The following is a 27,862-nucleotide window of genomic DNA, read 5'->3' as shown; positions in this document are numbered from 1 at the left end:
AGCGGATTATCAATGACCAACATTTTGATCAAGAATATCTCTATCACCAAGAGCCAGTTGCAGGTTTCGTCCTGGCTAAACAGTAGCAAAAACAAAACAAAAGAAGTACATCTGATTGTAAAGCTCAGACAGTCACATTGATTAATGGTCGATTTCATATTTTTCTTATCTGTACTGCCCATAGCGGCGATTTATCTAATGCACAATTATTCCAGCAAGTTACGAGAAAGATTAGTTAGTCTCTCATTAGTTGGGAAATAAAACATATATATAGGCACTACTTTCCACCGTATGATCATTTGCATTCTAAATATCAAGGATATATGTGTATATCTTCTTCTTTGATAGCATGAAATGAATGTCATTCTAAGCACATAACTCATAGGCATATAGAGTAAGTCATGCCTCATAAAATGCCTCATTGCCAGATGAAATTAGTCTCCATTCATAGATGGCAACTCAACCAGAAAGTTAAAGAATTATGAAAGGATGATTGATTGATGATCTTAATGACCATGCTTATATATTTTTAACCAGTTGTAAGTGCATTTGATGAATTTGTTAATGGCATTGGTTTAGAATAAATCTTGAAAGCACTAGCACAATGTTTTCTTTGCAGAGTGTATTAAAGAGTCAGTTTAGGTATCCATATGCTTTCAAGTACATATTGGTGAATTTCTCTTTGCTCTCACGGTCTGTATTGTGAGACCACAGGGAGTTTTTGGTTGAATTTGAATTGTTACACACTGTTTTCAAGCTATCATGAAAATAAGTCTTTGCTCTGTCTGCAAGCCGCTGATGTACATCCAACTCCAGCATTTATATTACATGAAAATCAATACAGCCTATGTACAGAGTGAAGTGAATGGCATCAACCTCCAATGTCTTTATGCCGTTGTCTTCTGTTTGTTTTAATCAGTCCAGGATCGCTTTGCCTCAAATGCAAGATACAACAGGCAGAGCCATGCCATGGGTGTTCCTCCACTCTCCTCTACGGTATGTACTTGAATTTCTTTTGATTTACTGTATATGCCATATATTTCGCTAGTCTCATTGATTAATTCACGATCATGGAGAACAGTACTAAAGAGAGAAATGTATGCTTGCACGTCTCATTTATGTCGGGATCTGAGTTGATATTTTCGTGTGTTTTTAAATTCGCGACTAGCACCCAACTCGCAAAATTCACAAAACTCACCAAAATAAAAACCTCTTGAAATATAAATATGCCGTTTACTGTAACCCTTTATGTGGTTTGAGTGCCTGTCAGCACAGAAAACCCTGTAGCATGGTGCACCCCTTCTAAAGTCCCTGGTACAGAAAGGCTTAATTAACAGACCATCCATCACCCCCTCCCCTCACAAAAAGAAAAATCTTGCAACCTATGATGCGTCCCATAATACCACTCCAATAGGTCATCTACAAAAGGTATACCAGTAATACATTCTATACTTTTGTATCTTTTCCCAGTCCCCCTACCCCTTCTCCAAAACTAAACTATTGATAAATAATGGGTAGAAGTAAAAAAACATGTCAACTTAATAGAGAAATTAATTGTTGAGAAAATGAAGAAGTGCTAAGGTCTTCTACACATTTTCTATAATATAGTACAATTCCTAGGGGACAAGCCAATATACACTGTGGGTGGACATCTCTCCTTAATGCTATATGTCTCCTTAAGTAGGGAAGACATTCAGTCTCATCTCTATCTTCATGGTTTTGCTACCTAGTAAAGGCTAGTTGTTTCCTATAAATTGCAGGTGATATTTCTCATCTAAACATGCACTTGCAAGAATAACACACCTAATAATATGCAGCAGGCCACTGCCTGCCTCATACTGGCCAGATTCTGTCACAAGAGGGCAGCATGCCACTGCCCACACCCTGTACACATGGACTATCATTACTTCAATTCCAGAATGTTTTGCTCAAATCAAATGAAAGTGGCGCAGACTTCGTGAAAAAGGCCTGTTCATCATCCCCAGCCTTCCCAAGATTCAAAACACACTTAGGCTTTCAGTCAAACTTATTTCTAGTCTGCAGATAAACTGTATGTGTCATATGCCAGGGTTTGACATGAGCTGTGGCTTGGTGGCCTGAGGCCACTAAAAAAAAAAAAAAAAAAAAAAAAAAGTCGGGCCACCAAACTTTAAAAATGGTTTATCTTTTGGTGGCCCGTTTGGACAGCTAAAATTCAAACTAAACTTTGTATACATCTTATTTTGGGCACCAAATTCACTGATCTTAGTGGCCTAGAGAAGAAAGTTAGTATCCAGCCCTGCATATGCATTGGATTATATATTTCATGAACTTGGACTTGTAAGACAATTTTGCAAGTGGTTGAATCTGCGATCTAGAAACCCATTGTTGGAATGAAATTATCCCTTTTCAAAAATAAAGTTAGCAATCCATCTTCTCAGAGACAGGAGAAAACAATTACGTTACACTGGGCAGTATTTTCGTATATGTTTAATTTCACAAACATCAACTGAACACAGCAAAATTTGTAAATGCCAGTCAACTCACAAGATTTGCAAAAACAAAAATACCAAGAAATATATGGTGGGCAGAGAATTTCATTCTAAAGCTAACCGTGTAAATAGGAATGAAGAAGAGACTGACTTCAAGGTGGTATATTAATTTGCAACACTCCATCAACGATGTGGAAAAGTTTGTTTTATGAGCAATTTTGTATTCAAGTAATGTCTTGCACAGTTATACATCTTCCTAAAATACTTTCACATTCTCACAGCAGTCATACTTTGTAATGGGGTACGAGTTAATAGACATCGTGTCATGAATTTTTCAGTACATATTTCTTCAATACTCCATTGCAACCACAAGTCCACACTGGCAAATTTGAAGAAAAAAAAGAAGATAATTACACTAATAATAATAATAATAATGAATTTAAAACGTCATTTAAACAGACCCATCAAATTTCCATGAATTTACTCATAGAGATATTTAAGGTTCCATATTTTCAGACTGAATTATCTACTGTTTACATATCAATGTTTCCATATATCAAGACATATCCCATATATCACTTCTTCTTGCAAGAAAAGAATAGTTTCATAAACTGGATAGGGGTATTTGTTTAGTTGTTGTTTTGTAAATATACGATCTTCCAGTTGATTCTACATAATAAACATGGTGGTTCATGTACGTATACATTTTGTTTGTTTGCTTGTCTTACAAGTATTTGTTTTTCTATCAAAAAAAATATTCAATGCAAATATGACAATGAAATTTCATGCCATTTTGATGTTGTGAGTAAACAGTTAGCAAGCAATGAATTATCTGAACTTTGTTAACTTCATCATACAAATTCTTAGATACTTCGAACAATATCAAGCCAAATTCACTGTATCTTGCCAATGGACTAGGAGGTTTTCTAAACTTATCATGGCACTTCACTTATCAAACACACATACACACAAACATGCAAATACACACACACACACACACACACACACACACACACGTTTGAGACAATAAAAACTGATAATTCAAGGACAATGCTTAAATACACCCAAATTGCTTCTTCTTACTCAATGCAAACTACTGCTAAAACAACATGTCAACTTGCCTAAGGTATAGAGTAGTTCACTATCGAGGATGAAATATCTAACTATCAAGCATAAAATATTTCGCTATCAAGCATAAAATATTTCACTCTTGTGCATATCAAACAATATGAAGTCGATTCTGGTTGTCAAGTGTAATAAATGATGCCATCAAGATGTTGTTCTTTTGTGTCTTTGATTGGATAACAACACATCGTCATCATCATCATCATCATCATCATAAATCATATCAAGCCATCACCTGACACACATAAACATTTGTCATATACACAAACCTAACTTGTCTGGTTGGCAGGCAAAACAAAGGCAATTAACATATAGCTCTACGACCAAACCTTTTTTTTTTCTTCTTTTTTTCTTATTCTTTTTATTGTAGCTGACTAGATTTAAGGCATGAATAGATCCAGAGTAATAACACATAATTCTCTTCATGTCAATTTCTTTTTCTCCAAACTGCATGATGTTGAATCAGCATTTACAGTACACACAGACAGGCTCAGCCCAAAACACTTTTATCCTTTCAGCAGCATAAAGAAGAACTACATAACAGATGAAACTTGGCAGAGTATAAGTGCTTTATTGGGAATGCTTCTATACATTCAAACAAGAGAAAGGAGACAGAATCACAAGAAAAACTGACTGCCTGCATGCTGCCCCCTCCCCCCCCCCCCCCAAACATGGAAAAGAAAAGAGTCTAAGGGAGCAAAGATTTAAAAAAAAGACATGTTGATAGTGACAGCCATAGAGAAATATTGGTGTACATACACTGCAGCATAAAAGCATGAGTGAGTTGCACACTTATCTCTATACAACACATTAATCTACCAATAAAATAACAAAAGCTGCTGATGATAATAATAAAAATGAAATAAAATAATCATAATCATAATCATAACCATAATTATAATCATAAAAACAACTACAATAACAGTAAACAATATCAAAGTAAAAAAAGATTGGTCATTATGTTCCTAAAGGACCCATTCATTACAGCCACTTTCGTGATCAATAGACAACCCCCTACCACTGTCTATGTGAGAATACTGCCCTCTAGTGACAATAACCTCACTAGTAATGTGTTTCTGATGTGTATGATGTCTTGACAATTCTTCTCACTTTTGTAAATAATTTGCCACCAAGCTGTGTACACACCAGACAAAAAACAAACAAACGAACAAACAAAACTCTTTATTAAAGATGAGCTTCACATTCAGATACTTTTAAACTAATTCGCTGAACTTCATACCTTCCAAGTTCAGAGGGGGTGGAGCACCTCTTCATGACAAATAAAGACAAAACAAGAAAAAAAAAAAAAGGTTCCCAAAGGCCAAACAGCACATGTTCTCACATAAAAAGTTCACGTGTTTTGTAGATGAGCACAGAAGAATGCAGGTGTGCTAAGTTTGCAAAAATGCTACCAGCTTGTTTTGTAGATCAGCACAGAAGAATACAGGTGTGATAAGTTTGGGAAAATGCTACCAGCTTGCCGATAAAGCTGACTTCGTATTGGAAATCACCTTTCTCAACTGCAGCTACACGTAACTAGCTGTTACGAAACCGCCAAGCTCATATTTTTTTACCTCTCCCCTTTTTTCAATTCTAGTCACAGCATCTAGACATGTCCGTTGCATTTCCAGACTTACAACATTCATTCATGTTATCAGGTTTTGCATTCTTTTCGCAGAAACAAGCCATAAGATCTAAGAGTGTTGAAATACATATCCAAATATTTTGCTGAACCAAAATCATTTCGTACAATGTAGTGATGGTACTTGACCCAGATATTCACGACAAGAATGTTAAAGTGAGGCAGTCCTCACGAATTTCAAAAAAAAATATGTTGTTGTTGGTACCTCCAATAAACTACTTTCACCAAAAACAAACTTTCAAATCATCAAATAAGCTTGTAAATTTTGATTGAAAAAGTGTAATCTGCACGGTGAATATGCTAATGAGCAAGTCTTGGCGGAGAGTCAGACGTCACCGAGGCACAACTCTTCCACGCATATAAATCAGTGAAAGGTTATATTCTTTACTCTTCTTAATTATCATACAGTGAAAATTCTCAGGACTGCCTCCCTTTGATTGTAACTTAGAAGAAAAAAAAACCAAAAGTAACAAAGCATAGACTTGGTTGACAAACACACAAAATCATACATGATTCTACAGCAAGTGAAAAGGTGAGTCTAAGTCACTCCTTTGCTGTGTTCATTAGATAGCGCATTTATACGAAAATACTCCAAACATGACAATGCACCGAGACGTGACAGCGTGTGTGTGATTGGTAAAGGCTGCCTTTCCAAATGTGACATCTTCAACTGCTCCCGAAACTAAGTGTTTGTCGATAGTGACCCCCTCGTCTTGTCAGCTTTGCGATTAACATTCATTGGGTACAAAGCAAAGGACAATAGATGTGATGCGCTTGCACGTAGTCATACCTGTACTCAGTCAGGAGCTGCTCATAGGACAACTTACGTCAATCAAACTTGCTTCGCACCATTCAAGTCTGTTCAAGCATCTAAATACGTCTGTGGCTTTGTTCATGTCCTGGTAAAGTTGACCAATGAAACTGAAGGAACTGACCTATAAGAGGTCGGCTCCAACATCACATTATCCAATCAAACTTCTTTGTCGAGATGCGACAGTGAATAAGGCTCCAACGGATGGAAAAGAAGCCACACCTGTGAAGACATATTTCAAATGACGCATATGACTAGCCCTTGTTTCTTTTATCTCTATGGAGGAAGGTGTCCTTGAAATGCGGTTAATTACGTGGGTAGCAAAGAATTACTTCAGACACTGTAATGTCGGTTCGTGAGAGCAGAAGACAGGTATGAGGTTTTGTTGTTGTTGTTTTTTCTGGTCCAGAGTACACACCTGAAGGACAAAACCCTACTGATTGTTTTGTCTTGCTTTGTTTTTACCGGTAGGACAAATTTCTTTCTTTCTTTCTTCTGTCGCAAACGTGGGATAAAAAAACAACATTACACAACAATTGGACGGATCAGATGAACAACAGAAAAAACACACAAAACAGTGAAACAAAAACACAGTGGCCATGAACCATTGATCACAAACACATAACTCTGACTTTAAAAAGAGAGTAACAATAATGTATAACAATTCACGATTCCAAGTATTCCAATGCACATTTATTTCATTCCTTTCCTGCAACTTGGTGTTTTCTCTCCACGTTTTTGAGACTGGAAATTATTTCTGTTTGTTTGTTTGTTTTTTACTTTTCTTTGCTCATTGCAAGTCAAGCACATACATTTTAACTTTATTTACAGCAATACCAAAAGAAATATGAATCTACAGCTACAGTACTGCTTTTAAACTGTGACCAGGTAGACACTATAATTTTGCTTGCACGCTCTTCATTGTCATGACAACACACTTTTCTTCTTTCTTTGACATTTTGCTTTTCCTACAGTGCCCAAACACAGTTTACAGCGCACATAGCAGTACGGACAGAAGTCTCCTTCATAAGGTAAGAAGTTAATGAAATTCCTGTCTCATTTTCCAAGGCAAGAAATCATGTTCTATAGAAAGACTGCACTCGCTTTCTGATGAGGGCCTAACAATCTCCTTTGCTGTTTTACTGACAAGGGGCTCCTGACTCTAGATGTCAACACAACTACTACCTTTTTCAGACAAGATAATTGCGAAAATGCCATATCTGTGCCATATGACGTACATTTCATTTTTGTTCAATGTTGAGCAAAAGTGGTACAATGTATCGACACTGCAGATGCGGTGACACCTGTAAAGATCCTCTTCAGAGACAGTGTGGCACAGGGCTAAACATTAGTGTTGGCCCGGGGCCACTAAAAAATTGGTGTCGCGCCACCAAATTTTTTCCAAAAAGGCTATCTTTTGGGGGCCCGATCGGGCATCCAAGATTAGAAATGGATTGTCATGTTTCCATCTATTTTGGGCAACTACGTTTCTTTTTTGGGCCGCCAAAATTTCAGATTTAAAGATTTAAGTAGCCCAAATGGGCTTCCAGAGAAAAAAGTCAGTGTCAAGCCTTGGCAAACATCTCCATAGTTCCTTTCTCCTTGACAATCTTCAACATTCTTTTCTTCGGCAACGAACCCCCGCCCCCGTTTTTTTTTTTTTTTCCTTCTCTTTTTATCTGTGCCAATCTGTCCTTATCTCCTACTTCTCTACATATTTGCCATCTTCTTCTCTTTTTATCGTTTGGCTGTATTTATTTAGCTTTTTATTTTCTTTGTACATTTCACTGTGCCAATTTCTGTATCTCTCCTTTTCTTTTTTTATATCCACTAATATATCATATGTGCCTTGTTATACCTAACCTGATTTCTTCGGTGTATTCTCATTCTGCATATCCTTCTTGTAAATTTAATCATTATCTGCCTTGCCATATCACTTTATTTAGCAGCAGCACTGAGCATACAAGTCACTCGTTGCCCCCCCCCCCCCCAGCCCATATCTGTACGGCAACCATTTTCATGTGTGAGACCTACCAACAACAACAAAAGAAGGAAAAAAAGAATGTAGAGTGAATAATGATCACGCAACAATCTGTAGCTGCTGAGTAACACTGTTCAGTGGTTTCATCCTGTCATCGCTGATATCACATAGTAACCACACACACACACACACAAACACACACATGAACACAAAAATATGCACATACCATCCTTCGAAATGTACACATGTATACGTACACGTATATACATACATAGATTTATAAGTCCATGTAGATGTATAGATGGATAGAGGTGAAGATGTGTGTGCATTTAACTTTCATTCGTTGACTTTGCAGGAGATCAAGAACAGTTCAATTTATATTCCTGCATCATTTGACTTAACCACTCTTGCTGGAACATATGTATCACAAGACATGTTTTCTTTTTTGCCTTTTAAAGACGCGGTACCGTGGGGATACCATAGGGTAGGAAGCCTGGCCCAGCTCAAATATATTTGAGAATACCCACAGTTACTTGTGCACAGTTCTACCACTGATCTCTATGTGAGTACACACACAACAAGCACAGAATCTTGACTGGAGTTGACCGCTACCGATGAGTGTAGGCTTCGAGGCACATATATGCTGACAGGCGATATTCATGGTTTTAGAATGTATCCCGGTGGTCAGTGTGTCCCCAAGCTACTGGGTATCAAATAATATCTAATACACTTGTAGGTTTCCCTCTTGTGCATATACATATAAATGTTAGAATCTCGTCATAAGAAACAAGAGAGAGAAAACACCTTTAGCAAAAAAACAAACAAACATGATAATAATAATAATAATAATAATAATAATAATAATAATAATAATAATAACAATAATAATAATAACAAATTATGAATTACAATAATAAAAATAACAATGATCAGAATTAGTCAAAGAGATGAAAGGAGGCAACATACCTGATTTCCTGGCATTCTAACTGGCCCTCTGGGTCCACCGGGGTACCTTGGTGACATGAAAGGCTGCAGAGAGAAGTCAAGGATAGAAAGATAGATAGATAGATAGATAGATAGATAGATAGATAGATAGATGGATAGATAGATAAACAGGCAGAGATAGATAGATTGATAGATAGATGGATAGATAAATAGAGATAGATGGATGGATAGACAGACAGACAGAGATAGATAGATAGAAAGAGATAGATGGATAGATAGTCGGATAGATAAATAGTTGGATAGATAGACAGCGATTGATTGATAGAGAGATAGATACAGAGGGAGAGAGAACAAAGAGAAACATTTGATACCTTTCAATGATGGGCATGGGCTAAAAATCTGAAGTAGCTAATTATCCATAAACATCAAAAGAGAAAGTTTTGTTTCCTGTTACAAAAGTATCTTCTTAGAAGCAAAACTCTATTTTTTCCTGTAACATCACATTGACAACAATTGGACATGGGTCAAATGATCAGAAACTACTCAACAAATATTGTTTGGCAAAATGTGTTAAACATGGAAAAATGATACCACTTTCTGTCTTATGTGTGGCCAACACAACAACTATCACAGCTTACTACTTTCGAATGTGACATGACTCCTTGTCAAACAACTTTGTGTTCTAACCTTTTCAATAGTTTTTTTTTTTTTTCAAATAACATCCATGTTATTGGCCATTTCCCTACCATTGCATGAACTGAAACTAGTGAATGATAGATACATCAGTCTTGAACAAAGATAGCTTTCGATCCCCCCCCCCAAAAAAAAGGCCTTATAAGGAGAATGATGATTTCCCAAGGCGCTATGCATATATATATATATATATACATTATGTCACATTCAAGCACAGCATAAATATCATTCACTACTAGCAACAATAAAAAAAAAGAATTGTTGAAGCTTCATGTGCACACAAGTCGCGAGTGTCGAAGGATTATCTGTGTTCTAGGGAGGAAGACATGTGCTCTCCCATCTTCTAACAAACTTGCTCATGAAATCTAGGTCCACTAGTCTTCTCTACAGGTGTTTAGAGAGATACACTCTGACTGCAACAAAAAACATTGGGTTAAGACGCTGTTCTTTCTTGGCAGATAAGACAAACATAAAATATAGGAAGGAAACTGCGGAAAGTGCACTCTGAAAATGTGACAATAAAGCCGGTAAACTGGAGAACTGCGTGCAACAATCGATAGCAATATTGCAGGGCATTCGGGCAAGTGTCCTACACATTCAACAGGCAAGTTGTACCCATTCATCCTACTTGTCCTAAAGTGAGTTTTAGTTGCCCCTGGGTAAATGGGCATGTGGGATTGTAGCACCTTGGTATTGTGCATTTTATAAACAAGACAAAGCCTTAGAGGGAAGCATATTATATGTAAGATATTCATGATCATCTGCTGTAATATATCAGTGAGGAATACAAATGGTTTCTTCATTTTTGTCGGTTTCTACAAATGTAGAACTTTGTAGGAATATTGCCCAGTAAATATTCCGCTCTCTATCACAGTCTGATTGACGTCTAGAGAAAAATTTATCATTCACTACAGCTCATCAGTCGCTGTCACTACAGCATTCAATTAATCCACAGACTCCCGTGTGTGGCTGCATCCCATTGCATCGATACATGGCCAGTCAGGTTCCCATGCGCCAGGGGTTAACAATGTCATCATCAGCTTATCCATACATTACAGCCGGAAGCAATGGCTATAGCATCCCCATGACTCAGGAATTCATATCCAGGCAACTCTGACACGCTATGACCCCACGGTGTGTATAATTCGAAGGTAGGTCACATCAAGCCATGCTCTCCACAATATTCAAAGCAGGAAGTGAAACATAAATCAGTCGACCAACTTTCACGCAAAGTCTGGCCTAGCTTTTTCATTCCTTTATAACTACATGTTTCCTTTCAGTTGAGGAACAATCATACTCTAAATGCTTGAATTGTTTTGTTTTTTATTACAACACCCAGTTTCTGGCGTGTCTCTCTCAGATATCAAATCTTATACAAAGTAACCTCAAAGGTGCTAGGTACAAGACGGATCAAAACCATCTCTAGTCATTTCAAGAGAAAGTACCACCACCATATCTTGTTGTTGGTTCTGCTTGTTTGAGATGGGGGGGGGGGGGGGAGGAGATGCAGGGTATGTACTGTAAAACATGATATATTCGCGGCAAAAATTTTCCCGAATTGGAGCCGACGGCCTTTTTCGTGGCATGAAATTTTCGCGAATTGCCACTGGCGTTTAATGCATATTGTGTAGACAAGAAATTTCGCATGCATTTTAATTTCGCGAATCTTGGCGCTCCCGAAATTCGCCAAATTAAAATGCACGCGAACATTCCTCGTTTTACAATATGTACATGCACTCATGTGCATATGTAAATAGCACAGGACTGACACTGGAGGATCCGTTTTTAATTTGGATCTGACTACAAAACAGGACTTTTAAATTAGACACTACTTGCAATCAATCACAAAGCCTTCTCTTACTGACAGTTCACTTTGCACTATTCGGAAACTGGTGCAATTCCGTAGCATGGCACAGCAACAGCCCAATAGCCTCTTTCTGGGATTTTTTTCCCCTTTCTTTCTTTTTTTTTCTAAACAACCAAATGATTCTCCTCCAATTAGAAAATTATCTGGTTTCCGACACAAGTGACTCAGTATATGTGAGAATGGGTTGACCTTGTTCTTCCAGCATCCAGCAAAGGAGCGAAGGATGCTGCCGAATATCAGCATCAGCAAACTGTGTGTTCCGTCTCTCGGTGCATCACTGGGACTAAAGATATGGCGACAAGTCATCATTTTCTTCCAGGGGACAGAGTTGAGTGCCCGTCTCCGACAAAGTGTAGCAACTGTGCCGCCCCATCTGCATTGCGGGTTGAATTCCTTTATTGAATTTACGGGAACTATTGATCATATCCTCCCGCCAAACACCCTCCCAAGCCCGACACTCTCCCAGATTCTTGGGACAGGGATGCAACGAGAAGGCAGAGATCTTACGTACGTCTGCCACATGCCACCAATCGGTGGTACTCCGGAGACGAACGCCACAATTATCTCATTAATGAAGGTTGGGGAGTCGTCTGCGATTTGGTGGTGGGAGTGGAGGTGTTTTTTGCAAGGGGAAGGCAGTTCCGGGGGGGGGGGGGGGGGGGGGGGGAGTATCAGAAAGGGAACAACTGTCAAACTACATCAAGGAATTTCCTGAATGACTACTGCAATTTTCCAAGCAAGTCTGTATCTGTAGGTATCTTCCAGAGAACCCACACTTACTCCTGTGCACAGACAAACAGACAGACAAACAGACACACACACACACACACACACACACACACAACATTTGCCGTGTAAGATCAATGTCTGCTTGTGAATTCTGCTCTCGCTCTGTTGATCAAGCACACACACAAAAAAGGCAATTCACATACTTCTGTCTTGCTGAATTTCCTTCTTTTTTTTTATTTCACACACCACAGTGTGGTTTGGAATTACAGCAAATCATTTAAAATATTAATAAGAAAAAAATGTCAGTAAGCAGCTTATACCTGTATCAGTAGTCAAAATACACACACAAACACACATGCACATACATGCACAAAAAGTCTCAAACACAAGATGCAGATAATATACATGATTTCTGTGGAAATTCCTAAGTCTACCACAATCGCACGTGAAGCATCGTGCCACAATGCTAATCCATTGTTAGCAATGAGCCCTAACAGAAGTTTCAGAAATGTCAAAGAAAGAAATGTCTGGGTCTAGATCTCACAGTTTAGGTCTGTTGTTCCTTCTTCAACTGAGCTTTTGTGCACTGATAAGAACCACTCCCTCCCAACTTTTTTGGGCTGATTGGTTTGTTTTTCTTCTCTCTTCTTTTATTTATGTTCTGGGATGGATGTTTTGAAACTTATGTATTTGTCAATGCAGAGGCATTTCATAATTCCATTTCCATTGTATCTCCAGTGTGCAACAATGTCCTTTGCGACAAAATGATACATTGTTGAACCTTAGTAGGTTTATGAACCTTTCATGACACTGTACTACCAATTTTGGGGGGCCACAAAATAACCAAATGCCAAGAAAATACCTTGGCAAGTCATTGCTATTTACATGAGAAAAAAATGGGATTACAGTACATTTAGGAGAACAGCTTGTATTGTTTTGCTCCACCATTTTTCCCAAAAGGTACACCTTTGCTCAAAGGCATAATGTGGATTAAAGTGATAAAACCTTTGAGATAAATATGTTCCCCTAAAAAAAAAAAAAAAAAAAGAAAACCAAAAAGGTACATACACTTTACCATTTCATCCTTTCAGGATACCATATCATTTCCTGTGTTTTGTGTTGGTCAAGACGGTCAAACTCTTTAGATGACCACAGTCGCTAGTTTGACCAGCTCTGTGTAAGAACATGCATTTACAAGCGGAGAAATTCATCCTTCTTATTTAACCCCCCCTCCATCTTATTCTAATATGCCATGATATCTGCACTAATTAATGCTTTTCAGGGATTTGGTTGTGAGAAGGGACGTCGCTACATTGAAGGGTGCATCATTGGTAATGCTCTACTTGAACTTTCTGGCAAGTCACATGTTCATTTTATACCACACACAAGCCAGGACTAGCAGCCACACAAACATCTTTCTGGTCACACTGCCTCCCGGAAGACAAGAATGAGCTTGCTCCTACTCGGCGCAACGTCAGCGCAATGTTACGAGAGCAATTACGAACGTCATACAATGACATCTTTCCCCGACAGATGAAAAGAGAGATAGGCATTGCCAATTGCCAACATTGTCCCTGGATAGAGGAAATCATTGCCCTCAACGATAAGACAGATTGAACAATTGATTTCGGGTCTTTTCTTAATTCTTTCTGTTATTTTTTCTATGCCGCCCCTCCCCTAGCCCACCCCCCCCCCCCCACACACACACACACACTTTTTTTTTTGCTTTTGTTTCTTTTTTTGTTTTTTGTCTAGTACAGAGGGTCTCTTCCATCTTGGCACCCAGATGCTGTAACCCACTACCCTTCAGGTGATCACGCCAAGACAGACCTGCACTGTGCTGGAAGAGGAAGGCTCACAGCTACAAGCCGACACCAAATTGAGTGAATGGGATCAAGGAGTCTAGGTGAGCACTCCCGAGGCTCATTAAACCATATCACTGCATTGACATTGACAACCAAAACTGAAAATCACGACGACAATAATGATAAAAGGGTGTTTCAGTAGCCACGTGCCAGACAGATTGTATCATACATAGTAGGTCACTTGAGCAGATTTGAACAATATTATACCACAATTTATGTGGTCAAATCCACCAGTGCTTCTGGTGCAAATCCAAGATCAAGAAAGCTTCACTGTCGGTTCATTTTTTGTTCTTGTGAGTATTATTTTTCCTTATTTTTAGGGGTGGGGGTATAGGGGGATAGAGAGGGTTATTCCTTCCCAGTTTGTATAAGCTCATAAACATTTTGCTGTCTTGTAGGGGCAAATATTTGATAACGTGTTACATGCTTTGTTGGGGTTTTTTTCTTCTTCTTCTTCTTCTTTCGATTCCAACTCACTATCTTTAGCAATATTGGGAACTGTGCATTAGGGTCAGTCTATAACACAAACAAATGCCTATGTCTGGTTAATCCCTGAATTACATGGACGATGAATGTTAACTGAATAAACATATTACAGGGATGGAGAAAGAAAAGATATTATGCAAGGTTTATTATATGTCATACATTTCTAGGAATCTTAATTTACAAGAAATTATCACAACAACCCAAGGTCGACAGGTTAGGGCATAATCATTCATTATCATAACACAAATGAATCATGAGGAAAATCAATGGAATGTGCACTTAAAATTCAGGTATATGTGAAGAGTTCGATTTTTAAAAAAGAAGTCAACTCCATTCTTAAAGGCACTATCCACCACTTGCAGATGACGCATAAACCCAACTTTAGTGCTTCAAAATAGTTCTAAAATCTGAGTTAGGTATAGAAACAACCAATGTAAAAATTTGAATCAATATCATCAATGTTACTTATATTTAAATATACAAAATATGGACAATAGTTACAACAAAAAATGTTTCTAGACTAAGCCATATACAATTATGGTTTATTGAGAAAAGAGTGAAATCTCCATATATTGTAGGCTTTCTTGCAATTTTTTTTAATGGTAGGATGTTTTGTGATGTAAATGACCTACACACATGTACCAAATTTGATATCTCAAAAAAACTTTCAATCACTGCTCCCAATGGTAAACACGACCTTGCAATTAATAGATTTGTGATTAAAACTGCTAAAAACATAGAAAACATTAAGAAAATATGGGATATTCTTAATCATAACTTCATCAATATTTCCTCTTCTGTTACATTATAGAGGTACCACTGGAAAGTTTTAATTTGCTCTATCTGATGATAGATTTACTTTAAAATGTTTTAAAATGTTTACAAATGGCACTTAGCCCATTTTGCAATCAAACGCTTCATATTTTTTTCATCAATTTATACATCTGTGTCTGTGTGTACGTGTTTGTAAAATCACTTCATTATTAAGATGAACAATCAAGAGCAGGCACAGAAAGATGAGTGCATCTAGATTTTTACCGCCATGCATTTCTCCCCCCCCCCCCCCCCAAAAAAAAAGGTCTACTGTAAAATCTTCCTGACCACATGCTGTACCTTTCAGTCACCTGTAGACCAGGGAAAATCCCCAAATGCCACTTTCCACCTGCCCACTCTCTACCCAACATTTGCTACATATACGTGTATCTAGGTAAAGGAGGCAGTCCCTCTAAGACTTTTGAGAGCTCCCCTGCAAAAATGCACCATCAATCAAAAATTCATTCCATATACGCTCTACCAGACAAGCTTCCAAACCGACCCGCTGGGGTTATAAAAAGCAGGGAGAAAAAGACAGAGAAACAGACAGACTAAGAGTGTGAGAAAGAGACACAGAGAAACATAGGCCAAAAAAAAAAAATGTAGAAAACTGAAATGAGTTGCAACTTTGACTCAATTTGGGACGCCTATCCCCAGGCTAACTCAGTCTAGTTTCCTTTCCTCTTGGAAACGAGTGAGCCTAGCGGGCAAGAGACGAAGGAGTGAAATATTTATACATCCCGCAGACACCTCTCCTTCTCTCTCTCTCTCTCTCTCTATCTCTCTGTGCTTGGATTCTTGTCCTATTGATTTCTGGCACATTACTCACACTTCTCTGATTCATTTGACGAAAATGACTGCACGAACATACACACACACACACACACACTGACAAAATGGTTAGAAATATGTATCATGTACATCAACCGACGGCACTTTTCCTTTTCTAAATTGTTCCTTTTTCCATCCTGTTGTTCAGTTTGTACTAGTTTATATATTAATGTTGGAAATAATTTATAATAGTTTATATATCATTGTTGTTATAAATACTGTGCAAAGTAGTAATGGGTTGGAATAAGCATGGCATTTCTAACTGTGCTAACTCCTAAATGCCATGCAAATAAAAACAGAGAGAGAGTCAGCTGTCAAATTCATTCTTCATAGATACGATGTCAGGTGGATTTAGTGTATAAGCTGTTTGCATTATGAGTTTGTTAGTGACTTCTACTTTTCTGTTACTTTTCTCTGTGCAGTTTGTGTGCGTCAGAAGATCCCTGTTTGCAGAGTCAAGTAGCAAGCGGATGAGAGAAGCTAAACATCGCAGGTCAAACGATCAACAGGAACACACAAAGCCACATGCATCCAAACACACACACGCAGATCCTTGCAGGCTAGCCGCTCACCATCTCTCACCTCCTACCTCCCTCCCACTAAGGCTGGCCTGGGCTTTCCCACTGCCGTGCCGTCCTCCCACACCAACCGACGACGCTTCGCTGGCGCCCGGGCCCCAGGAAACAACTAACCCTGTTCAGAGGATGTAATTCATTCATGGTGTTTCCCCCGTTGCCACGGTAACACGGCTACACATCACCTAGCAAGGTATGCCGACCTGCACTCATAATCACTCCTGCCGATTGCCCCTGCCTGTAATATCATCTTCCCGATAATCCTGCTAGGCACTACGCAACCTTTCTGACACTCATGCTCATATCTTTTAACATATTGAGGAAGAGAGGAAAAAAAAACTCACAAAAATCAGCAAAATTTAATATTTGTGTCAGTCACTGGCAAGCCAATTATACAACCCATCAGTCATTCCCTGCCAAAAAAAAAAAAAAAAATCCACTGGCAGTTGTAACAAATATTTCGTAATTTGCTGAAAAAAAAACAAAAACAGAACCGTGTCTCGTGATGACCTGGGAGGATTCATTTTGCGCAAACGATTTTTACGACGCATGTGAAAAGACATTTCGACTTTCGAAAAGCACTTATCATGAAAGCTTTATCTATCACGGTCCTTTGTTTGTCTGTTTTTAATCTCTGGCCCACATCAGCCTTTTTCCATGCAGAAGGCATCGGTAACACCCATGAATTTCAATAAAGTTCAGTAAACAACTCAAAATTCCCTACATTTAGTATTCATTTGAGTGTTGTGACTGCTTTTTTTTTTCTATTTCCTATATCTTTTATTTTTGTGGTGTTTGTTTTCTCCTAACACTGGAGAGGGGGAAATACCTTTTATGAGAGGAAATCTGTTCCAATTATCGGAATACAAGGATTTGAGTTCGGAGGACTGTTTTTGCCTCATCTTAGGTTCCTATCAGAGGGGATTGCCTTGCAATGCACATTACCACTTCATCACTCCCTCTTTCCCCATTCAGTGCACGGCGCAAACCCAATATTGAATTATTCGTGGCTGCCGTGCGTTATTCACTCCCCGCGCCTAAATTGGATGAGTAAGCGGTGTTGGCGGCACGACGGTGTAACTGGATTTGCGCAGCGAGCGGGCGGCGGGTCACTTATCGCGGGTGTCACATGGTGTCAAAACATTGCACTATCTGCCGAAGCCCAATTCTACTGGGAGAGGGGAGGGGGGTTAATCATGAAACGAGGAAAGATGGAGTTAGAATCCTTGCCTGTTGATCGTTGTCCTAAACGGATCTGTGTTCAGATGGATGTTACCCCAACAATTACACAACCTTTTCATTTACTGGAATTGTTGACTTCTATTGACAGGAGAGTTTTCAGAGACAAAGCATCAGAAGATTTCTGAACGGAGAAATTGTGACAAAAATCATGATACGTTAATTAAACATTTCAGTTCTAATTCATGTGAGGAAGAGATATATGGAGTTCTAGATGCCTTGCTGTTGATTGCTACCATCAACTGAATTGTGGTCAGATGAATGTTATCCTAGTAAACAAAACACACACATACACACTTACACAAACACACACACTACCAGACAAAGATACACACACAAACACATACCACAAACGAATTATTTATACAGCTTTCACAATTATTTGAATTGTTGACTTCTATTGATAGGAAATGGTTCTCAATGACAGGAAACCAAGGGAACTCTAAAAAGTGAAATTGTGACTTGAAAATCATGTTCAATTATATCAATCATTGCACCTCTGTATCTCATTTATATCATAGAATTAAGATCCAAGAAGACACTATTGTGGAATAATCACTAAAAAAAAATTCTGCAAACACTCAGAGAATTGCAAGGGGCAATTTGATCAAAAAGTGAGATAGAAATATCACTCGCCATTTAAGGAAGTGATTTCTAAATATCAAGAGTGCATGTATGGAAATTGTCCACCACTGAAGGTCCAGTTTGTTTGGAGAAACCATCAAAACCAATGACATGCAGAATGATGTCATAATAATAATAATCATAAGAACAGGTATTCCCATTATCACATCATATGTGCATATTTAAAAAAAAAAAAAATCACCATGATTAAAAAATGTTTGACAATAAAAGGCCAAGAATGATTCTCCACACACAAGAAAATACTCATAATAGGTCCAACAAACCCATGCATTTATACACTGTGTGTTCATAAACATTCGCACTACAGAATTCACCACATTGATTTGCTTTTTTACAGAGTCAGGTAGGAGTGAAATTCTAATGTGGCAGTCTAAACTAAAAGTAGCTAATCAATTATAGTCAATCTCTTCATTAGAATATCTGACCCCCTCTATAGCTTATCCCCTCCCCCCTCCCCCCACCCACCCCCCCCCCCCCCCCATGCACATACAACCAGTCATAGAGCTCAAAGAATGCTCCCACTTTTTAACTAAATCGCACTGGCCTAAAACAGAGTTGATAATGATGATGATAATGATGATGATGATGATGAAGATCATAAAGATGACCATCATCATCACACTGATGAGAGAGATGATATTGATGACGATGGTGATGGTGATGATGATGGCAATATAAAGCATAACAATGATTCTCGATTATGATCAGCATTATTATCAAACTGATAAAAGTGAGAATGAATATCAGTCTGTACCAACAACAGTGGGATATTATATGCCTACATATCTCACGGATGGTGCTTAATAGTTCTAACTCCAAGTCAGCATTACTCTCCAAGTGGTACATAAATAGATCATGACTGTACGTGTAAAAAGTGACAACTAGATCATGATTGTAAAGTGACAGATGTGACAGCCTAACATGAAAAATCACTCCGTCACATTTCGAAATGGTCTTCTTCCAACATCCCCATCCCTTCAGTAATTAGCACTAGTGGCAAGTGCCTAAGAGTTTGAGGAGACTATGTCAACATCCCTAATTTGCAATTGTTTCATTACAACTATGAGATTCTGCTTTTAAGCTCCATTGTGCTGGGCAAAACGTTGACTACCTCAAACAAGCAATGCTACTGTCTGCAAATTGCCAGTCAGTTTGAAGCTTCACTTAACCATCTTCTGATAGTGCCCTCAGCTCAATGAAGAGGGATGGAAAATTGACATTCCCTCTCAAGCCAACACTGAAATATGATTTCCAGGAAAAATGCCAGGCGCACTGGTCTACGGATGATGAAATATCAGCCTATGGAGGGGGAATATCTGTCGGTCTGTGCATGTATACACAAAGACCAGAGGGTAATTCATGTGCAGTTGTCCTGTCCTTGCTGTAAATGTTGCAAATATTTCTCAAACATGTTGTCCATACAGGTCATACATTTTACACATCTCTGTAATACAATTGTTACAAATATCATTGTACAAATGTTCTTGCACACAGTATGTTTCTAAAATGCTTTTTTTTTTCTAGGGCCAGGCCTCTCAACCTTTTAGAAGTCAAAACCCACTTTGGCTCCTACATTTTTTTTTTCCCCATGTAGATCAAATATTAACTTTTTATTTCATTTTTGGCAGACATCCCGCCCCACGAGTTGAGAAGAAGTTGTTTTTTTTTTTTACGTTTTTTTTTTTTCACATATGATGAATATTGACATCTGACGTCTAATTTGTTTGTTTGTTTGTTTGTTCGTCTGGACATGTTGGAATAACATGCAATAAAATAAGCTGCAGATGCACAACACACGAGCTGGGAGTTCTATACTTTATATTTCTGATCTTCACATCGATTGTTTTTGGGTGCGGTTTGGTGCAGTGTTGAAGAAATGCTGATCTCTGGTAAATACACCAATTTGTCACTCAAGCTAAGGTGACTTGAAGAATCACATCTTGGCAATGTTATACTTAAGGTGCCTTGAAATACCGCCCTGGGTAAGTATTTCCATTTTACAAGACAAGAGTTTCAGCCCCAGAAGCATTCAAACTGTGGCTGAGCTCTCGTGTTTTATAAAAATACCAGAACTTGCCATTGAGTCACATAATAAAGGCAACTCCCATTATGACGAAGTCCTCAAGACCAGCAATTTTCCTTCTTTATATTGAAATTTTGTTAAAGCCGAACAGTGAAGTATACAAACATATCGTCGCTGGGGTGACAAGACCTTGTATCTGCAATTTTGGTGAAAATGACTATTTTGCATTTATGGTCAAATAATCGGTTAAGTGATGTCCTGTCCAAATCCTAGTTGTCTTACCCCAAAAATGAAGCCACCATGGCATGTCAAAGGAACGGCTGTCCCATTTGCTACAGTGCTTTGGCCGCCATGTATTTTGGCTCTCCTGAACATTTGACATTTTGTAGATACGAGGTCTTGTCGCCCCAGCGACGATATGATAGATGGCAATTTTGCAACATTGATTTTTAGTGTGTTGCAAAGAGAATGTGTTCATTATGTAACAAGAGTGCACTGTATAGCAATCTTGGGACCCAGTCTAAAGTCTTCTCTAAATGCCATGCTGTATGCAATGTGGATTAAGTCTGCAAGGTGTGACTTTTGGGTGCTATTGAATGTGCACTAGAAAAACTTCTTTCAGTTACACAGACTCCTACACACACTCACAACTTTGTCTGTGAATACATACATATGTGCATCATATTATGTGAGCCTGTGTGTATGTGTGTGCATTATAGTTATATAAATAAATATACACACACACTTACTCACTCACACACACATCACATGCACATATCATATGTATGACAAGGGAAAAATACACACAAAATGTCATGCTGCACAGTGTATGTATATGAGGTACAACTTTGGGGGTTGAGGACATAAAGCTACTACCCTTGCCCAACCACAATTCTATTCACTTTACTTCCCTCAAGAACCCTTACCATATTACCCCCCCCCCCCCTATTAATACATGTACATAGTGGAACATGCTTGTTGGTTATGAGCTCTGTACGAGTGTCGTGGAAGGTGCCATTTGTAGTGTAGGTGTTCACAGACCCTTCACTCACCTGGTTTCCGTCCATCATGTTTGGATTATGATGAGGAGATAACTGTTATCGAATGGCAAGATTTAGGAGAGCAAACAATGAAAAGAAAAGAAAAGCAGAAAAAGCACAAGGTTAGCAACAAAGGTGTGAGAAGCAAAGAGAAATATCTGCTTGAATTTGGAGCTTTATCACCTGTTATTATTTCTATTGCTTTGTTATGACTTGATATCCCAAAGTATCAATGTCAACAATATTATCATAACACATGACACAGACAACATACTTGTATTTCATGGACATGGCATTTGAAAACATGTTTTTTGTTTTTGATGAAATGGGCTCTATATTCCAACAGTGACGCAACAACTGACGTACTGTTCATTACATGAAAATATGGGGGGGGGGGTAATTAATTTTGGTTGTGTGGGTAGATAAAGCTAATAAGAAGAAATTTATATGTTTTGATTCTAACAAACAGCTTTTTTTTTTTAAGTGTTCTTCCCAATTCAAGGTCTCTATATTGATCAACAGATTTCAGTTCAGGTTAAGAAAGCAAAATGAATTAAAAGAATTCTTGGATCATCAGAAGTAAATCAAAGAAAAATTCATATGAAGGACACTACACAGAAACTAACTTCAACTTTCCCTATTTCAAAAATTCATCTGTGAAGAAAGACAATGCCTTGAATCATCTATTTATACAGATAAACTTTTTAAATCAGTTGAAACACACAGAAATCTCAGATAATTGCAGAATATGAATGTCTCCTAGAGATAGATAAGGGGAAAATCACTAAACAACGATCAACCCGGGTTAAAATGTGAGGAAAATTGAATTCATGGAGGGATTTAGTTCACTAAATTGCCTGGCAATTAGCAGAATTATAAATGCAGGTGTCAGCAGATGACCACTGTGGTCTATCTAGCAAACCGTGTAGAAATCATGCTATTATCTATGTGGGCTGCAAGTGCTGGCATTCACACGCGACCTCTCCTACTACTCCTGGAAGCCATTATCATACAGATTTGTCTACGCATTCTCAATGACATCGGAAGAGCACTTGACCTAGCAACTCCTGAAGGCTTCGAGAATAATATTTGCTTTGACATATTTCACGGACTGGTGATGAGAAATGTGTATTTTTCACTGTCAGATAAAGACTTGTAAAATTTCTTTTAATATCTTCATCATATCATTGTACTGTTCCCATCTACAGAGGGCAGCACACACACATAAAAAAGTAAACCAAAGTTAAAGACTTCCAAATTTTCACAGGTTTATCCCAGTTTTCTCAAACTCTTGCCAAATGTTTCAATCATCTTTTTATGTTCTATGTACATTATTTAAGTTTGGGGAAACTTCCCATTTAAGGTATTAAAAAAAAATTAGTTAATGCCATCATACAAATAGTCAGAGCACATTAAAGGAACATTTCTACAAACATATCTATAGGGTTCTTTGTGATACAAACAGAATATGCTATAAGTGAGAAGCTCTTACAATCCAATTCAATTATTCTTTTTATTCAAAATTTGATTTGGTAAACTATGAAATCCCTTTTTACAAACAATCTTAATTATTTATTTTGTTTATTAATTTATTCAAAAATATGGATAATTTTCATAAAAGCTCTTATATTCACTTGTACACACATAACGCATGTAAATACTGTCACTTGGAAACTACTTTGATACATTAGTTGTCACTATGTCAGGCAAGCCTCCAGCTAGTTTTCTGGCTGTCGGGAATTACCTTTCTTATAAATGTATGCATAAAATTTGAATATGTAAGTAAATCCGTCTATTTCCCTCAAAGGTGTCATAGCGACTGCATGGTCAGCTCAGCTCATTTTGGGTGGCATTCCTAATGCATCTATTTTAAGTCCATATCATTTCTCGATTCTTCATGTTTGTTTTATAAATACGCAGGGGCATCTAATACAACAATCTAGGGGCTACTCATACTTGAATTGCAATGAACCTCTGTAAATCCAGTGAATCAAAACTGTGAATAATAAAAATTCTTGATTGCTCGAATTTGTTCTCTAAGTTCTTAACAATCATTTTTGTCCATAAATCTACACACATTATGCTAGGGTGGTGGGAGTGGGAGTCCCTTTAACTTTACAGATAATTGTTAACATTCTCCTTGCAAAATCCCCCTCCACTGCAGCAAAAGCTGCCATTTTCAGGGATGTCATATATTCTCTAACTTAATTTATATGGGAGCACAAATAAAACCAGGACCCTATTTCATAAAAGAAGTTAGGATGGCAACTTCAAATAGCAACAGCCAATCGGGAAGCTGGATTCTTGTCATTACCATGACAATTGCCATTCTAGCAAGAGTTGCTATCATATCAACTTTTTATGAAATGGGGACCAGGACTTGGCAGAATTGAAGGAAAGCAGCTATAACAGGTAACTCGACATCATGAGTAGATAACTCCTCATAACATCTTTTACATCCATCTCAGTTTCATGAACATTAGTGAGCATAACCCTTCCCCCCCCCCCCATGTTTGAAAAAAAAAACTAGTGTTCACAAAGATCTCCTTAAAAAGATTTACTCTACCAAACTAGGAGAGGAACAAATCTTTAAAACTTAACATATTCCATGCATTTCTTTTAGCACACATCTTTACAGAAATTTAGTCAAATACTGTTAACACTATAATGGAAATCAAAAAAAAAATATGAAGCATAAAACTTGTCAACTTTGCAAAGCCATATCCCATTCACTCTTATATATAATTCTATACAAGATGCATAGTCAACCTGCTACGTTTCCTTAGGGATTCTCCTTACCAGAGAAAAGATTGTCTCAAAATTGTGGAACAATAAAGGCTTTTCCACAACCACCATACATCAGAAACTTTGGTCTTATGACCTGAACAATCCAATTTACTTTACATGCTCATCTACTTCAAAATATATGTCTTTGCAAAAGGACTAATTACAATCTTCTTCTGCTTCCTTTTCTTCTTCTTCTTCTTCTTCTGACTTTAAGACAACAAACTATGGGGTCACTGTCCTATCCCCTCCTCTAGCCCTGTCCACCCCCACAACCCCTCCTCCTGATACAGCCCCCCGTTATGGGAATTTCATCTTCAAATCATTACATACGCCTCAGAGAGACAACATTCCACACAACACATCAGAGAGCTGCCGAGTAGTGAGATGTAGGTAGTATCTCCCACTGCCACTGTCATAACTTGAGCCTGTTATGCAGGGCAAGCTCTTACATACAGTGTACTCTTCCCCTCTACCACCCATCCATTCCACCACAATCTAAAAAGTAGGTCATTATGAAATCTGTTTCACCTGCAGGCAAACCACGGCCTTTGGACATTTTCCCTTCACTTCAAATTCAGTTCTTCCTTGCGACAGGAACAACACAGAGTACATGATGAACACTACCCCAGCTCAGACTGTGTATACATGTACTTTACACCGAACAGCACTTGACACTTTTAGAGGGATGGTATAGCTTTGGTTTAAATGGGGCTGCAGGTTTCCAACTTTTGTGTGTGTGTGTTTGTGAGATAATGAGAAACCCCTTATGAAATAAGAAAGAACATGTAATTCTTAAAGGAAATTACAGTTTATTTGATGACAATTGGTCTTGAAACAGCCGAGATATCAAAAAAAAAGTGATCCTAATAATCTCTTCTTTTTTTTTTACCTTCTTTTTGGATATCTCAGTCATTTCAAAACAGATTTTCATCAAAAAAACGTTCAGTTCTCCTTAGAATTGTATGCTCTTTAACATTTCATAGAATGGTTTCTAACTACCTCGCAAGATGTTAAAAGCTGAATCCTCAACTCAACCAATACTATACCATCCTCAAAGAGCATAGAATTTGATGGAGGAAAAACATGAATATGTACATCTAAACAGAATAGAGTTCTTTGTAGAACTGATATTCGATTCTCTGTCAATTCTGACACTTATTTCAAGGAATTTGCATCTCCTACTTAATAAAGACTTTCCCCTTCAATACTATAACTGCATTATAAACGAGAACTGTAAATATTTTTTTAAGAACTTTTTGGTTTACAAAATGTGTGTTCAAGTTGTCTGTAATTGTAAAAGCTTTGGCTTAGAGAATAGAGAAAATGAAAAGTAAACTTGACAAGGTTCAGTTTCAATTTCTGACACACACAAATCAGTTCAGTAAGCATGATTTGAAGGGAAATTGTCTGTAAAATTACGCAAAAATAACATCAAGCCAGCAAATGGGTCATTAATATATCAAAACATATGCACACTGCCACTGGTACAAGGTCACTTGTGGTAACCACAGAGCTGGCTGGTCCAACTGTGCAACAACTCATGCATGCAAACTAGTTCCAAAATCATGAAATAAATTTAACACGAGGACTGAGTGGAATATGCTATTAGCAGGTCCCACTGGGGGAAAAAAAAAATTCATAAATTTGAATGTGATTTAAAATAAAACAACTCAAATGTGTTCTTGGAAATGCTTGGTACAGAAGCAATACTGCCAACATGTCAACTTCAATCTTAGCATTCCATGCTTTTGCTTTTCTTTGTCAAAGGAAAATAGAGCAAGAACTTCTTCGTACTTGTACTTGAACAAACATCAACATCAATCCAGCTAAAGAGTGCATTTGATAGCTCACGAGACGCAGTATACACTGTGATCTGCTTCATTTGCAAAGACGCAAATTTTAGGTCTGAGTGCTTCGGAATCACACACACACACACACACACACACACATATACACACACACACAAATAAACAAGTACACACAAACACATATATATTCAAATATGCACACACACACACACACACACACACACACAAAATCACTAAGCAGATATCTGTCTCATCTACGAAGTTGCAAATTGGACGTCCAAGTGCTTCGAAATCACACACACGCAAACAAACAAGTACATGCATTCATGTATCTCTATACTCAAATACGCACAAACAATCCCTTTCTCTCCATTTTCCACTGACCAGCAATGTCAAGAGTCACCGAATGACGTAAAGATGACTATGCATCGCATCAAGCCATCCCCCCATCCCTTGACACCATCCCAACCCTAACTGCAGCAGCTCCTAGACGCCCTGCACAATAAATACATCCAAGGCCTGAAGAAGGGGTATAGTCCGGACACGGGGCAATGGGGAGAGGGGGTTAAAAAATAAAAAGTGTAGGAGGAGAAAGAAGAGGGGGAAGAACGCGGATGCGTTTGGCAGACCTCTAACGACAAGAGCAGCCTCCGCTATTCTCCTGTGCTGGGGAGAAGGCGAATCTTAATCAAATGGAATTTCGGGCAAAATTGGCTGGCAATTTCGGAGGTGAAGCCTCCGCAGCATCTACCTATTTTCCCCCTCCAACCACCAGCCTGCCCGCCTGCCTCCGACACTGCTACGAGATTTCAGATCAGACGAGCCAGGGAGTGAATCAGCTTCTGATTTGATGAAAAATTTGCCTGCTCCGTTAGTTCTTTTTCCTATTTCCTGATCACTTTTTCACATCCATTCTTTTTTTTCTTCCCAATCTGGAATTATTCTGCATCTGTGCTCTCTATTTTGCTAGGACACACAAAGATGGAAGTAATTTAAGAAAAAAAAAATGGTTTCCTACTTGCCTACTTCCCAAAAATATTTTCCCCTTTATTTTTTCCCCATTTTGCACTCTGGATGATTCATGGACACAAAGAGAATTTGACATATCAATGGTGCACCGTAGGTTCAATGACCTTACCAGAGGTCTGACTTAACTTTTCTCATTAAGTCACTCCTAATGTGGATTATTATTTTCTCCAATCATTCAATTATCTGAAATACACAATACCACGTTTGTGACTATGACAATGAATTGTATAGCCATCACTGAAAAGTTTGTATCTAGAAGTATCAGTTTCATGATAAAAAAAAAGTCATGAAATTTCCATAACCACATCACAGAAGCAATGATCCCTTTAATAAGACAACAGCATCTTATCACAATACACCTACATTTGTCTCTCTTACAACTCATCTTAGACAATGAGGCTCACTCTTATCAAACGTGTCATCCCGACACAGGAGACAGTCTCAGGTATCCATGGAA

The 27,862-nt window shown here is 38.1% G+C and overlaps 1 protein-coding gene and 1 long non-coding RNA gene across 3 annotated transcripts in view; one reads left to right on the top strand and one right to left on the bottom strand.

The window, feature by feature from the left end:
* Positions 1-27,862, bottom strand: part of LOC139733540 (single-stranded DNA-binding protein 3-like) — a 175,873-nt gene that overhangs the window by 79,885 nt on the left and 68,126 nt on the right. Inside the window, exon 6 of the mRNA XM_071644347.1 lies at positions 8,997-9,059. Within this exon, the coding sequence (XP_071500448.1) occupies positions 8,997-9,059 (63 nt within the window). The remainder of the gene's footprint in view (positions 1-8,996; positions 9,060-27,862) is intronic.
* LOC139733542 (uncharacterized) lies at positions 933-16,909 on the top strand. 2 transcript variants are annotated; one of them, XR_011711100.1, is made up of 4 exons: positions 933-996; positions 7,024-7,080; positions 14,025-14,170; positions 16,682-16,909. It is a non-coding gene; the product is annotated as an uncharacterized lncRNA (long non-coding RNA). The 2 variants fall into 2 exon arrangements; XR_011711101.1 differs by lacking the exons at positions 933-996; positions 7,024-7,080 and adding an exon at positions 10,632-10,819.

Source organism: Diadema antillarum, unplaced genomic scaffold (genome assembly GCF_040938485.1).
Source record: "Diadema antillarum isolate AM-2024a unplaced genomic scaffold, OU_Dant_1.0 seq00000481_RagTag, whole genome shotgun sequence".
NCBI lineage: Eukaryota > Metazoa > Echinodermata > Echinoidea > Diadematoida > Diadematidae > Diadema > Diadema antillarum.
The sequence above is the reverse complement of the archived record's forward strand: the minus strand, read 5'-3'. Positions and strand labels throughout refer to the sequence as shown.